The sequence below is a fragment of the Amphiura filiformis genome, chromosome 8, assembly GCF_039555335.1.
Source record: "Amphiura filiformis chromosome 8, Afil_fr2py, whole genome shotgun sequence".
Lineage (NCBI taxonomy): Eukaryota > Metazoa > Echinodermata > Ophiuroidea > Amphilepidida > Amphiuridae > Amphiura > Amphiura filiformis.
Window position 1 is genome coordinate 20,170,901 of NC_092635.1, and position 16,908 is coordinate 20,187,808.

Consider the following 16,908-nt stretch of genomic DNA (forward strand, 5'->3'; position numbering starts at 1 on the left):
CAGGGTTCCCCTTTCTCAGATTAATACAAATTTGTGAGAAAGGCTTAATTCTACAGTGGCACATCCCTGTAATACCTTCAATTAACCAGGGAGAACCCCCCCCCCCCTTGGGATTTTAATAGGGTAAAGTGGAGGGATAAGGCTGTCAATCAGGTCACACGACTTAAAGATTAATCATAGATATTGTTTTCATTCCACTTTGTTAAAAATATCCCTTGTTTTCTGATCAAGCAATGTTTTGTTTGTAATCCAACTACCCTAGAAGTAATCCAATTCAAAAAACAACTCTTCAAAGATCCATATTTGAATCAAACAAGCTGATTACCTATAGGAAAACAATCCTGTTCTGCATGTTCTATCAAAACACAGCAATGACCGCTAGTTAGGAAATAGGTTTCTTTAATGCAATATTTTCTAACAGAACAAGTTGAGATCAGATCAATATTAATCACATCTTCATCTTCCTGTAACATACTAAAACCAAAGGAAATAAAAAATACTAAACTCTATAAGCTTCTGCATCTGAAAATTCTACATGTTAGGTATACTCGAAAGGTCTTAATAAAGCAGTAGTGTTAAATTTGCAATGATCATTATTAGACATAAGGTGCAGTAGAGTAAAATTTGCAATAATAACTATTTAATGTAAAGCAGTGCTGTAACATTTGCAATAATCATTATTAAATGTAAAGTACTGTAACATTTGCAATAATCATTATTAGATGAGTGTAAAACATTACTCATGAATGTTATAGAGCATTGGAAGATTGAGAATTGCAAAGGAAACCAAATATAATACAAAATATCTAAGCAAATTATTAGTGTAGTTGGCACGTTCTACATTGGTAACTGTTTTTTTCTAAATTTGCCTTGTTGTATTCACTTAAAAATCTGCATAACTAACTGTGACGTAACCATGGAGACAAAGGAGAGAGGGTGAAAATTGTAAATGTATTGATAGACCAAAAATACTGATGACTGTGTTTGACAAGACAGTCCCGAAATAGAATTCAACAAGTTTACTGGGAAAGTAAATAGAACAAGAAAAAAACACCTTCCAGGCATTTTCACATCAACTTATATTTTATAAAACTTATGCAACAGCATTGGTATAAGTTTTAAATGCTGTAAAAACACTTTTGAATTTGAAAAGATATCATTCTAAACCTAAAATAGAATAAATTGTTTTTTGTTATAGAAATGTAGCCAGAATAGTGTGCACTGAACCAAATTATCCTGTCACACATCAATTTTTCATACTCAGTTACTTCATCTTATCAGACATAAAATCATTTCCACTTACGAAAGAAGAGATTAATTTCACCGCACTTATAATTATTGTGTTTATCAGATCAAATCCTTGTTAGCTTATCAAAGTGTGATTGATGTTTCGTTAACTTGCTGTAGGTGTAAGGTGCTTGGGTTTTATTATAATAAAAACAAAAGATTACCATGGATTTAATTTATGAGAATTTTTGCCAGAATCACTTGAGTGATTCCTGCTGGATATGAAGTTTAAAACAAAAGAAAATCAACTTCACAAATCTTTGACTTAAAATTCAATTAGCTAATCATCAAAATTGGCTACAAATCAGATGACTGAACTCAAGCTTAATCTGAGTTGGAAATTCAATGCAAAGTAAATTACATCCTAGAACATCTTGAGTTTGCTTGATATGCAAAAACGGTTACTATGCAGAGAATTTAGAATTTCCATCTCAATTGCCTTGAATTGTATTTAAATCTTTAAATTGATTAATAAAATTATGCTAAAAGTACAAACTAGAAGGTCCCCCCACACTTCTACTCAAATAAACAAACTCAAAACAGGGGCATACAAACTCAAAAATTCTTATTTTTTGTATGTAAAAAAATAAGCACCTTTGGAAGTTATGGAAGAAGACAAAACCTTTTACTCATTGAAAAACATGTCAAATTATTATAAAAACCTCTTGAAATTAAGTTATGAAAAAAGTAAGCCCTTCTGTAACAATATAATACCCCTGCAAAATTGTTCACTAAAAAACAAGGAAATATTGGTACTTACCACTTCTATCCCTGATGGCCAAATCTCTTCCTTCCTTAAGGTGGATATCTAACTGAAAGAAAGCAGACTCTTCTTGCAATCCTTGCCATCTGACTGTATCTTGTAAGGCACGGATACTCTCATCTGCTTCTGATAACACATCTCCAGGAGTATCTTCGGCAGCATCAAAGGAGCTTCCTGCATCCATACTAGAGTTCCAACCTGATGCGGCTGCTGCTCCACTAGACTGAGCTGCATCACTGGAATGCCCGCCGTAACTGTCATTAGAGCGTGCTGGAGATGCGGCCTGAAATAAAATATAGCATGTTTGGGGTTGGTGGTGAGTAAGTTACAAATTCAAGTATCAAATAAAAATATAAAGATGTGGCCTGAAATAAAATATATCATGTTTGGGGTAGATGGTAAGTAAATAAGAAATTGAAGTATCAAACAAGAATGTGTACCCTGAAATAAAATGAAATTTATCATGTTAGGAGTAGATGTTAAGTCAGCATATATAAATTAGCTAGGAGTGAACATTCTCATTGATTTTTTGTTAAGAGCATATTTTATGAATTTTTACGTGAAGAAATATCAATAATGTGTACCAAAGACATAGCCTGAAATAAAATACATTCTGTTTTGAGTAGCTGTTAAGTAAGAAGAAAGTTATATAATCATGTAATGTTCTAAGTATATAATTGTTTTGGAGAAGAGGGGACAAGATGAGATGGAGAGGCCTGAAATAAACTATACAATGTTTATGGTACCATTGTACATAACTGGAATGTGTAATGTAGCTATGTACACTACTCAAAATATTTAAAAGATCAGAATCTGAGCATCTTGCTTTTCATTATTTCTTGCCTGTTTTCATGGTGCCGACCTAAAGTGTTTTGAGTGAAAAGGGACTTAAGTACTCTTTCGATCAACTATTGATGCTTGGTTGATCTTTATTATTAAGGAAATTAATAATGGACTATTGTTAATTGTGATAACATGAATCTTTGCATGTAATTATATTGACCAATACAAATTTACCATTAATTCTGATTGATTAGTTGATAGATTATTAATAACAAGCATCGAAGCAGCATTGACGGTTAATCCAAAGATAGAAAGAATTTGGTGGCGATGCTTCAATAAAGTTTTCAGACTATCAATCATAAGACAACACCTTTGACTCGCAGCAGAGAAGCTGATGACTTCTGGGTCATGTCTTGCAGTCAGGTCTTTTGTCATGTTCCTTTTTTTAGTAGATCATGGTTTTGGACAATAGAAGCTGTTGTTGCTCAGTAACACAAAATGTGATTTGTAATCATTGTCTTGTTGGTTAACAATCAGAGTTGTAGTGTGACAAGGTAGTGTATACCTTAGTCTTCATTTCACTCAAATTGGGATTTAATGTTCTCTAGTATGATTTCCCATTGGGATTTATGTTATCCAGTTGTGAGTTCACCAGTGGCGTACCGTGGCCGCCCCAACCCAGGGGGGCTGAAGAAAATTCAATTTTGCCGCCCCTTCCTCAACAGCCCGAAAAGGTTGACCCAATTTTTTTTCTCGGTCGTTTGAAAAAGTGAAGAGCAAAAAAAAAAAAAAAAAAAGGGTTTCAGGCGCCCTAAAAGCAGCACATTTTGATGTATAGTACCATTTTTTCACAAATTGTTATGCTTTATCAAATTTTTCCGCCTTTTTATTTACTAATTCTTTTTGCCACTATTCGCTTTTTGCCGCCCCTGTTTTTGCCGCCCCTTCTTCTTCCGCCACCCCTTCATTCTGGCCCCCCCCTGCTTTTACCCCGGGGGCTGGCACCCCAAAAGCCCCCCCAAAATATGTGCATGTTCACTGTGGAATTAGGTTGGGTCTTTTCCCTCAAGTTAGGTAATCCCACTTTTCCGGATATTTTCTTTTCATTTAAAGTGGGATGTAATTTCTCTAGCCATGTGTTCACTGTGGAACTGGGTTGGGTCTTTTCGCTCAAGTCAGGTCGTATTTTGCCAAATATTTTGTTGGGGTGTGCACCGCTTTGTGTAAATCACTTGGTACTGGTCGAGACTCTTATGATCAGTAATAATGAAAGTGCAGTAAATAAATTTATTGTCTACTCTGGTTATTGTCTACTCTGATGTCCAATAAGTATAGCCAAATTTTGCCTTTTCTTGTTTGTTTTTACGTTGTCCCTGTCTAGGGTAAATAGCATCATGGAAGGAATTGAGAAGATGAAATAAAAAGAAACAAATTATTGTATGGAAATATAATAATAACTTCACTATAATTTGCTATCTACTGTAGATAGCAGGATAAGTATTCCCTCTAACTTGGCATTTAATGAAGAGAGACTCATAATTTTTTTACTATATAAATTGCTATCTACTGAAGATAGCATGATAGCAGGATAATTACTTCATCCATCTTGCCATTCACTGAAGACAGTAGGATAACTATTTTACTCTAATTTGCTATCTACTGAAGATAGTATCATAATAATGATGTCACTTAAATTTGCTATCTACTGAAGATAGAATCATAATTATTTCACTCCAACTTGCTATCTACTGAAGATAAAATCATAATTATTTCACTCCAACTTGCTATCTACTGAAGATGGTATCCTATTTATTTCACTCTAACTTGCTATCTACTGAAGACATTATCATAATTATTTCACTCTAACTTGATATCTACTGATGATAGCAGAATAATTACTATATCCATCTTGCCATCCATTGAAGACAGTAGGTAAACTATTTTACTCTAATTTCCTATCTACTGAAGATAGTATTTTAATAATGATATCACCTTAGATTGCTATCTACTGAAGATAGAATCATAATCATTTCACTCCAACTTACTATCTACTTAAGACAGTATCATAATTATTTCACTTTAACTTGCTATCTACTAAAGATAGGATCATAATTATTTCACTCCAATTTGCTATCTACTGAAGACAGTATCATAATTATTTCACTCTAACTTGATATTTACTGATGATACCAGGATAATTATTAATTATTCACTGTAACTTGCTATCTACTGAAGATAAAATCATAATTATTTCACTCTAACTTGATAGTTTCCATTGTCAATGTTCTATTCAAAATGAGTAAATCGTTTTAAGAGACAACAATGAATCAGCAATTTCTTATCATTCTCTAGAAAATAATTGTTAGTGTTTTGAGTTGTATCAAATTCAGATTATGCTAGAGCAACACAAGAAGTCACAAGTGTTCTAATAATAAGGCCTGGCATTTTCAATGCATGATACTGTTTTAATGCATCAGACTTGTGTCTTCATCTTACACCGCCATGTGATCAATCACACAAAGTCTGATGTTGATGTATGGATTATTATGAGATATCCAGTGGTGTATAGAGTGAGCATTCAGAGGATAGGAGAGCAAAATGAGCTGAATCAGCCTGCTTACCTGCTCACCTACATTATTTGATTCACTAAGATTTGACAGTTTTATAATAAATTGGCAGATAATAAGTGAAGTTTTAGCCTGCTTACCTGCTCACCTACATTACTTGATTCACAAGATTTGACAGTTTTATATCTAACTTGGCAGATAATAAGTGAAGTTTTGTCTTTACATAAATAAATGAAGAAACACAGAAAAACAACCTTAGTACATAACCTGGGGTACAAAAATATGCAGTCCTCAAATGTTGGTTGATTCCACTCTTTGGTATTTTTAGGCTGCATTTTCCCCACCTGGTACCAGTGGCTTTGTACATAATAATGATGTTCTTAATGGGTATCTTGGGGCCTGTGCAATTTATCATTGCTTTATTTAACTGTATTTTTGAAGTATTTTGTGTATGATTGTGTTTTTTTATGTGGTTGAAATGTAAGGGATCTCTTTAAATTAGTTTTCTAGATTTAAGATTCCATTTCCACATTGAATTGCAATTTATTTATATATGTTTGCAGAGCACTTAAACAAACAAACAAACAAACAAACAAACAAACAAACAAACAAACAAACAAACAAACAAACAAACAAACAAACAAACAAAAATAAATAAATAAATAAATAAATAAATAAATAAATAAATAAATAAATAAATAAATAAATAAATAAATATAAATAAATAAATAAATAAATAAATAAATAAATAAATAAATAAATAAATAAATAAATAAATAAAAAATAAAAAAATAAATAAATAAAAAATAAAAATAAAAAATAAATAAATATATAAATAAATATTTCATTGTTTTTGGATGAACCTGGCGCATTATATATTATTGGCCAGCAAACTGCAAGACGTATGGAAGTATAATAAATGCATTTATTGGCTTCCTTGACTCATTTCCTATAAGATCACTATATTAATATCAAGAATTACAATGCACTTTTTGATTTAAATGGTTAGGGCTCTCCTGTCATACAAACCGTCTAAACAAACACACAGATGCAGTAAGCTTCTATAATGCAGGATTGAAAAATAGTGACTAGAAAATCAAATAGAAAAAATCTAACAATTTATTTGCAAAAGTTTTTTTAATAATTTCAAGCAGTCTTTGATATTTGCATGGTGGAAGGCAAATAAGATGTGTACTCTAATCGAGTAAGAAAATCAAATATACCATAAATATACCATGGTTTAGTGTACGAATGCAATAGCTGCCATTTGACATTCTATATTGCACTATACACCTTACATGTGGCAGCTATTTCAGATTGGGCCCTCTTGCACTAAACCCTATGTAGCCGCAAGGAGAACTTTGAAAAGTTACTATACCTGGGACTATTAAAAGCTTTTTCATCAGATGTGTAGTGTTTATCATCTAAACAATTCATGATTTGTACTATAAAATGATGACTTTCACACTGCAAAGTACAGGTTTTTACTCAATTCTTTATGACCCTGGGGTGCTCCGTACTAGGAAATGAGTTCAGCTGTGAGAGGGCGAACAACTGATAACAACAAATTCCGAATTGAATCAAACCCGATCTTGGACCATTTTAAACATACGATATGACTTTCCAACTTATTTAATTCTCTCCAGCTGCTTAAAAGTTCTAGTGATTTATTAAAAATGAAAGATGTTTTGTCCAAAAATAAGACAATGGGACTGATCTGGAGACACATCAAAATTTTTAACTTAACAGCTCTGTTATCAAGTCTGTGCATATAAGGAAACAAGGTCAGACAAATAACAATAATGCAATATACTTCTTGAGCGCATCATTCGATTAAGCGTTAAAGCCCCTATACACTAAAAGGAACTACAGAGAAACAAGTTCCAGCTCATCATCATCAGTCGGCTGCGGAGCAGGCGACTACAAGCTTTCTCCAACTAATGCGATCTTGCGCATACTAAACAATTTTGTTTGGCTGCAGCATCCCTTCAGTATCTCCCAGGAGGTGCTGGACATACTGTAAGTACAGTGTGCGGCCGTCCCGGTTTCCTCTTCCCATGTGGTGGAATATAAAGCGCATATTCTTTCACAGGCTCGCCATCTTCAAGACGCAGTATATGGCCGAGAAATTTGAGTTGATGAATCTTAACTCTGGTAACCAGTGGAGTGGTGTTGGTCAGGTTGTAGATGGTTTCGCTTTGGAATCCGATCCACACGCTTGATGTTTAACATGACTCTGTAGCAAGATGTTGCAAATGCATTGATCTTGTTTTCCATGTCCTTGGTAATTACCCATGACTCGCACCAGCATACAGAAAGACAGTAACACACGTTGTCTGAAACAGCTTGATTTTTGTTTCGATTGGCAGGGACGGGCTTCTCCAAAGGAGTTCCAGTTTCCAGAAAGCTGCCCAGGCTAGTGCTTTTCTTCTTTTTAGGTCTCCAACACTAGAGCCCATCTTGGAACCCAAATACCTGAAGTCTGTGACATGGTTGATGGTACTACCATAGACTTCAAGTGCTGGTTGGGCGTTACAGTTTGCAGTCATATATTCTGTTTTAGGTGCGCTGATTACAAGGCCTAGATCTGCTGCTGCAGTTGCAGTCCTATAGTAAGCTGTGACTGGGCCCGGTCTATGGAAGATTCCAGCAGGGCAATATCATCAGCAAAATCCAGGTCATTCAGCATCTTGGCAGGATACCTGCTTGACCGACGTGGGTAGGTAACAATTCCAGCGTCAATTCCAGAAGTTGATTTCATCAGAAGGTAGTCTACCAGGATAATAAACAGGAATGGTGCCAACACATCACCTTGAAGCACTCCAGTTGTTACTTGGAAAGGCTCGGAGATACTGCCATCTACCATAACGGCACTATTGGAGTCTTTGTAGAGCACCTGGATGGCATTGACCACAACCTTTGGTATTCCATAATGCCGCAGCACTGAAAACATGACGGACCTGTTGATGGAGTCGAAGGCTTTTTTGAAGTCCACAAAAGTGACTGTTAAGGGAAGTTGGTACTCCTTGAAGCCTTCCATGATCCTCCTCAAAATGTGTATTTGCTGAGCACAGCTGCGACCAGCTCATATTGATGTATTTAAGACTGTTCTCACAACAAAAATGTTCACTTTCGGCTTGTGGTCACTAAGCCTTTTTCAAACTGATGGTATCGATCTTGATGAGTGTTACATTCTGAGCTGTTGTCAACATTGTCATGTGACAGATGTTACGGTAGAATTAGCTGTTAAGTTTTAGCGCTTTAAATATTAAAAAGCTTAAAGCTGATTAAAATGGAGTAACAGGAAAGGAGGCAGGAAAATTAAGTCAGTAACTGATGCAAGTAGGTCAGAAGAGAATCTATTGACACAAAACTTTTTGTACATGTATATAGATATCAAATGCACAAATCGCCTGAAATCGGGATTTAAAAAAAATCATATAAATCTGAATAAAACAAATCAATGTCCTGTATAAACATGTGCATGTAAATATCGGTCCCATCTCTCCAGTGACAACACCACTCTCATGGTCTTTGTGGAAGTGGCCCAGACAAATCATTGCACCACCCTATATAGCATGTAAATTATTTTGATTAACTGGTCCATTAAAATAATAATCAGGCTCTCATCATGATGTCAGAAGTATAATAGCACCCACTTTGTGCTAACTCCTGATTTATGTAGCACTTACAGCACAACATGGACAGTGAAGTGGCCAAAGTAGAATGCACAGTGTCCTGATTTATTGATCAAATCATAGCACTAAAAACATGCAACATGGTGTACGAAGTAGAAACCCTGGATAGGAACCAGTATCTTCTGATTTATTGATTAAACATGCACAGGGGTCAGAAGTCTGGTAATTTGTATTCCTTTGTAATTATGTTGAGTCATTTGTAGCACTATCCAAGTCTTAAAAAGTGCAAGACTGGCCTTAGAAGTGGGATTTGCAGTATCGTTCCCATCTTGAGTAGGCCTACTTTTAGCATGCAACATGGTGTTAGAAGGGAATTCAGAACCGACTGCTTAATTGAGTTATTTAAAGCACATGCAACAGCCCCTGGCCTTGTCAGCACTTGTAAAATATTTTAACTACTATTTTATTATTATCATTGTAATTAATAATTAAAATAATAATTATGATATTTGCTAGAACATTATACATACTTTATATAGCCTTTATTGCCCAGAAATTGTGTAAGCTTTTTACACTTGCAACAGATAAGAATCCATCCATCAGTCACACACTTAAGCATTAATACTGGTATCACAACTGGCTCTTGCTGTAAATGTTTTAAGACCTGTACAAATCTGTGACTTATGCTTGAAGGAAAGATTTAGTACATCCTACTTACTAAACTACAGGTGCACAAGAAAACGCTCCTATCAATCTTGTGTAGTTGACTGACATACTTTCCAGAAAAAAATATCCACAAAAATTTAACAAAAAACTAATGCTTATGGTGTTGTGTAGGCATCAAAAGTTCACAAAGATTCAAAATTCAATTCACAAAGATGTCCTACAGGTGCAAATCCTGTTGAATCAAATCTGTTGAATTTCAATGCTCTATGAGCTAAATAAACACATTCTAGAAAATATCTTAATGTTGATGAATTTGCCCCTACTGTAGATTATGAATCATAACACATGCATATAGAAAAATAATGAAATTTTGGAGTTCTTTAGGGCATTTTCCACAGGTATTGTTAATGTGTCAGTCAGTTACATTGATATCAAAATTTGATTGAAATCATACGTGATGTGTATGTGCATTAAAATGTGTAAGTATTAGGCAACCTGTCTCAAAATGTGTTCTTGCATGGATTGAAAATCTTTACTTAAATATAGGCATCACTTTGTAGCAAAGCCTTGATTTCTGGTTTTAGAAAAACACAAGTATTTTACATTTTGATCTTGTTCTAGCACTGGGGTATAACCTGATGTAGGTGGGCAGACCTTTGGGGAAAAATATCAGTTTAAATTAGGAAAAGAAAATGAAAAATTAATGTTTAAATCAGCCTTTTTTAGACAAATCTTGTCCCTCTAAACTAGGACAAATGTTATCAATGGTCAGACTTTGGCCCCATGGAATACCAAGACTGATTACATGCATGTGTTCTAGCATTCCCTCATTTCAAATATATAGTTTTGGTTTCTCTTTTGTTCAGAAACCAAAAATCAAGGGATTAAAAAGTAGAGCTGATCTGATCTGCAATCATAACACTATTATGCTGGGAGGACACAGTATAGGGTATATAACCAGAAGTATACAATAGCCTATTGTGCTAACATAATTATTATCATGATTGATATCGAAATCTATCCCATGGACGACAGTTGATGCTCTCTGTCGAAGGTAGGTGGCATATTACACTCACGAGTTCTAGGCCTAGAAATCATATACATGCGCGATACTGAAGGATGGGGTGGGGTGGGGAATTTGTTTGTTTGTATGAAACATAAACGATGCATGGAGATGATTTGATTATGAATTAGTTTATTATCCCGGAAGCACAACCCATACCTCTTTAAGAGGGGGCTCCTCCCTATATAACCACCTCTTTCCTAAATTACCCCTTTCCCTCCTCCTCCCCCCTACATTCGATATCTTCATCTCGAGCTCTCCTCCCCTTCTCTTTCACTTCCAATGCTCTCTCTCATATGTTTCTCTCTCCCGCCCATATCCCCTTGCCCTTCAACCCCCCGCCCCCACACACACCCCAATCTTCTCCACTCTATCTTCTACTTTTTGCAGTAAAAATTGCTTCAGTAAAAGTCATTAGGTTATTAGAGGTCATATAATGGCCTTCCATCGATTCTGGTACATGGGATTAAGGACATGAATCGAGTTTGTTTATCAAATAGCACCTATACAATTACAGTAGTGGCCCTTTTGTAATGTCGAATGCAAATATTTCGATGGTCTATATATTTTCACAGTGAAATCAGCTTAGGCTATTTCGTAGTCTCAAGCCAATGCTTTCAAACTAAATCAATGCTTTCAAATGTAGACTCTTTTGTTCGACTTCTCTGCTCGTGAATATTGCACTGCTAAATTTAAACATTTCTTTTGTATACTTAGATCAGGTAACTCAAAATCCTGTAATTTTATTCGTCACACCACTTATAAGAAACTGAAACCAAAACCGAAACTACCTGTCACAAATGTTTAGTTTTAAACAAAAGGTAGAAACAAAGAGATCGATATCTTGTGATTCAAGTGGTTAGGCAGGACAATAGGAAACCACGTGACCAAAACCAAAACCAAAACTAAAACTATATATTTGAAATGAGGCATTGTCAAATCATTCCATTTTCTGAGCTGCTATTAATGTCTAACTATCATTGGTATATATTGGCTCAAAATTTTGTTTTATTGTAAAAGTGACAATTAAAATCTTCATATAGCCAAATGGGTTTCATTGTGATTGACAAAATTGAGGGAAATTTAAACTTGTGACAATGAACATAGACAGTTAAAACAATGTTAGGATAAAGGTTTTAAAACAATATTATTTAGTATGTGGGCTATCTACTGAAGATAGTATACTACATTATAAGTATTATCATAAGTACTTTCTATAGATAACATTATTTTTAAGAGATAAAGTGGTTAGACACAGGGAAAAGATTACATGGAAAGATGGGTGAGTGGTAAGCTAGAGACAGATGGACAGACAGACATACTCACGCAGGTATACTTGTGTGTCTGTGAGACTTGTGTGTCTTTTTGATCCGACGGATATGTGACGGACGCCTGACGGACGGACCTCTTGTGTGTCTTTTTTGTTATTGTCACTGGTTGTTGCTTGTGTTCCTTTTTCAAAACCTTTAAAAATGACCTCTACACCCCCTCTATACCCCCTGCAAGATCTTACTTCTGTGCTTAGACACACAAGAAAAAATAGACACACAAGCTAGTTTTGTACTCAAAAAAAGGCACACAAGCATAATAGCCTCGTGAGAACAGAGCTACAGACTGGCAGAAAGGCATGATGAAAGTATGACAGGAACCTGGCAGTTTATCTACTAACACATGAGGGCAGCACACATAGAAAAGCTGTATGGTAAAGTTTGTTCAGTTTATATAAGGCAGAAATCTTGCTGGAATTTCAATTCCTTTGAATGTTCATTTTGATGGAGAAAAGGTGAGGATGGTGTTGGGATGAGGTTGTTGATCAGAATATCCTCTAGACTGATACCCTCACATGTCAAAGACTCAAAAATTACAGTACGTTTGTGTTGGACAAAAAAAACCCAAATCTGGGTGTACTATTACTGTGCAGTTATACGTCCAAGTTAATATTTTGACCAAGATTGATTTTTAGAACATCCAGTGTAGCTGGAAATTGCACTACTTTTCTTGAGTCTGGCATTTTGAAAGCTATATTTTCAGGCTTCACTAACATGTGCAGCTGGCAGAGGACAACAAAAGATTCAGTCTAACTATCCCCTTGTCAATCGAGAGGTAAGCAAAACAGTCTGAGTTTAGTTTTCCCCTGGCCATGCTGGTACTAATGACTTATTCAATGTATATCACTTGACACTACACCAGACATAGGCATGTTAAAAATTGCATGATTCATGAACACTACTCATGATGATTTGGGAATGTAATGCTGGTTTCATACTTTCCAGCCACTTGCCGCTTTGAAGATGATTTTACTTCACTGCGCAATCGCACCAGAAACGCTAGCAGTGACCAGCGGCAAGCCGATATATCGATCACTCCATCACTCCGCTTGCAGACAAGTGCAAGCGGCATGATGAAGCATTACGCCGCTCAGCGGCAAGCGGCAGAAAGTATGAAACTAGCATTTATATGGGTGCATTGCAAAGGAGTTGATGCATGAATTGCTGGTATGTATAGTAGCCCTAAATTTGCTGTTTGAGTCAACATATTTAATGCAAAAATTGAAACATGCTGTGTTTTCACCAAAAAGTAGTTTAAGCATGATGTCAACACCTGTTGTCTAAGGATGATTACAATATGTCTGTGTATGTGTTTTCTCATCATGTTTAATATAAGGCTAATGAAATGAAATGATTAGTTTCCCGTCACATTTTTTTTCAGTGAAATATGAGGTCATGATTTCATTATTCATTATTTTGGAAAATTTCATTATTGTCAAAACTTTCATTGATATGGCTATTACCTATATTGTTGATGAAAGACCATCTCAAAACAGGTATTAATGCTTAGATCATCATTACAGACATTTTGCAACAGACTGAGAAAAGATTTGAATTTGTTTTTATTAAAATGAAAAGAAATTTGAAATTTTTGTAATCACTAGAAACATGATGATGTAATCCTTAAATTTCCATTATTTATTTATTTATTATTTATTACATCTTCTTTAGCCTGGGGATACCCAATCAGTAAAAACACTGTTTTCCATGGGTGCCCAGGGGTCAAACAAAATACATCAAAAGGATAAAACATTACATATGAAATATACCAATTATTAAAAGTACATTTATAGAGAAATAAAGCAAAATACAACAATACATAATTAATATACAAGTGTATATTTACTACATCCTCTACCATGTCTAGTAGACATTGTCTACCCCTATAACTATGAAAAACTGTTGATTATGATCAGCAGGGGATGTCAGACATTCTGAGAGTTTCAATTTTGATTATTTCCATCTCAATTTTCATATAATTGACTTTTTTATGAAAATAATGAAAGTTTTGGTCAAATTGAAAAGGTGATGCGGGCGGGGGATGGGAAACTAAGAATCAACTTTCATTAGCCTAAAAGGGTCACCAGCATCACCAACTTACACCTGATCTAATTAGCACCTGTCCCAATTTTCCCCACACACCAACTTCAAATTTTATATAGAGTCTACAGTGTTCAGGACGTCCTGTTGTGACAAACCCACTGGCATATTTTCCGCAATGGCTAAAATTATCAGCAGAAATGTAGAGAAAAGAACAAAGCCCTGAAGAAACCTAATCACCTAAGCAGAAAATCAAGGCAGAGAAGTGAAAAGTGCTGTGGAGAACAGAAAATGCTGCATCTGTTGAAAGTGCCCGGACTATATACTGGCATTTAGATATCTCTGAAAAGAATCACAGTTAGGCCTGGGGATAGAGTTCGACTTCAACAATTTATTGAACTTGGATGCAATGTACATTACTACTCGATGCGGAAATAGCATTTCTGCTATTGGACTTTTTTTGTATCACTTTAATCTCAACTATTACAACATCATGTTCACTTTTCTTCGATTGATTTCACCCAGCCACTTGGTCCATTAATGGTTTCCTCCTGCCCAGCTGAGGACAAGCAATTTTATTAATAATCTGTCATGCATTGTATCCCCGTGAGATACAAGCCCATCTTTACAATATAAATAGGAAACTTGTTTATCTTTCTTAACCCTCTGAGCACTACCTGTCGATCTAACATTTCCTCTGATTGGTCAATAACATGATCTCTTCATTTTAATCCCCAATCAGAATGGAGCTTTGCAAATAATTCACCCCAATTTTTTTGTGTGGTGAAATTATTCTAACAATATTGCTGATTGGTCCAATTGATAATGAGAACTTCTTTTTGGCCAATCGGCAGGTAGTTCTCATAGGGTTAACCCATGGCTTTCCAATGGTGGAGGAGTGAAGTCAACAGGTGTAATCTTTCAAATTTTCAAAAAAGTTGCAGAATTTTGCACTTTCAATGGTATATTTGAAAACTTTATGAAAAATGCATTCAAATGAGTACAACCATGCCCAGTAATGTTAATTGTTCTTTACACAACCCTTATATATATTTTTTTTGCCTAAATCAATTTATTTTTCCAACATCAACTCTACTGTCATTTTAAAAGCATTAATGCCCTCGCCACAATATTTTAATCGGATACGATATCCAGGTAAGTGCAACATGATACAATAGAAAATCCTGCTTTTATTATTACAGCTCAAATCAATTCAAAAACATTAGCTCAAATGTACTGCAATTAACCAAAAGTCCCAAGTCCAGTAAATAAAGTGCAAAGTTTCGCCAATTTTGAGTTTAGCTTATTTATAGTAATTTGAGGCAAATACACAAAAGCTGCCTATGCACAAATATTTTAAAAATTCACATTTTAGCCCATTTTTTTTTAGTATGTTTTTTTTTTTACATTTTTATAATCATCAGGAGAAAAAGAAGAAAACTATGCCATGAAGTGGAAAAATGAAGCAAATCCCTGCATAGCTTTCACACATTAAAAAAAAAGATGAACAACACCTTGGATTTTGGGCAAAAACCATTGATAAACCCTGGTTTTGCCTAATCAAAATAACATGAAATATTGGCATTGTAAGCTAGGGTATGGCAATTTGTATAATAAATTCATCGGTTCCAATTAGGCAGTACTTCAGTAGGCATATAGCACAAGACTGTAGGTTGAAATTATGACAGTGAACAACCCTGTTGTAATACATAACAATCCGCTCTTCAAGACTATACTTTTTTTACCTCAAGTTTGGTAGTGACGTAGGTGCGTATTTTGTTGGTTGTAATGTATTAAATTGTGCACGCTAACCTAATTCTGCAGAACAGATACATACACATGTATACAAGAGCGGTTTGTCAGCACGTTTGCGGTCAAGCTGTGTAAAAGCACTGACATCACTACCAAACATGAGGTCAGATAAAGTATAGAGATGTTGCAATTTGTTTTTTGGGGGAAGTAAGTTAATACTGACCTGGTCAGGGCTAGGAATCCTCCGTTCAGGGGACTCTTGATCAACTGCAACATCTTGACTTTCTTGGAAGCGTTTACGTATGGAGGCAGGCTGAAATACAAAAGATGGAAGAAACTTAGTCAATCTGGATAAAGCCATTGGCTAAACTGATAAAAAAAAAAAGATGAACACTCTATGAACACTGTGGTATAGAAGAGAAAAGTCTTGATAATAATATTTTGTTTTATTCCAATTCAAGAACTGTCTCTTAGGTGCTGTGTTAATTATAGCTGTCCACATACTCCAAATGCATATTATACTTCACATGGTTTGTACAGTGGGAGTAATGCATAAAAAACACACATAAGTGACTGATTAATTTAGTTGGATATGCTGAGCAGCTTAATCAATTCGTCTGCCAATTTATTTCTACTAAAATCAATTAAGCATTGAAGATAAAGCTTGTTTACTATTTTAATCAATACTTCAGGTAGGTCACACAATACCATTTTGAGGACAACATTTTAATATAAAAATTATACAATCTGCTGCAAATTTTGAAGTGCTATCTACTGTAGATAGCATTTTCTGCAAGTGCTATCTACTGTAGATAGCATTTTCTGCAAGTGCTGTCTACTGTAGATAGCATTTTCTGCAAGTGCTATCTACTGTAGATAGCATTTTCTGCAAGTGCTGTCTACTGTAGATAGCATTTTCTGCAAGTGCTATCTACTGTAGATAGCATTTTCTGCAAGTGCTATCTACTGTAGATAGCATTTTCTGCAAGTTCTATCTACATGTCTACTGTAGATAGCATTT

At 35.0% G+C, this 16,908-nt stretch overlaps 1 protein-coding gene across 1 annotated transcript in view; it reads right to left on the reverse strand.

The window, feature by feature from the left end:
• Positions 1 to 16,908, reverse strand: part of LOC140158779 (multiple C2 and transmembrane domain-containing protein 1-like) — a 240,123-nt gene that overhangs the window by 115,563 nt on the left and 107,652 nt on the right. Inside the window, exons 3-4 of the mRNA XM_072181991.1 lie at positions 16,111 to 16,200; positions 2,048 to 2,333 (exon numbers count right to left, since the gene is read on the reverse strand). Of these exons, the coding sequence (XP_072038092.1) occupies positions 2,048 to 2,333; positions 16,111 to 16,200 (376 nt within the window). The remainder of the gene's footprint in view (positions 1 to 2,047; positions 2,334 to 16,110; positions 16,201 to 16,908) is intronic.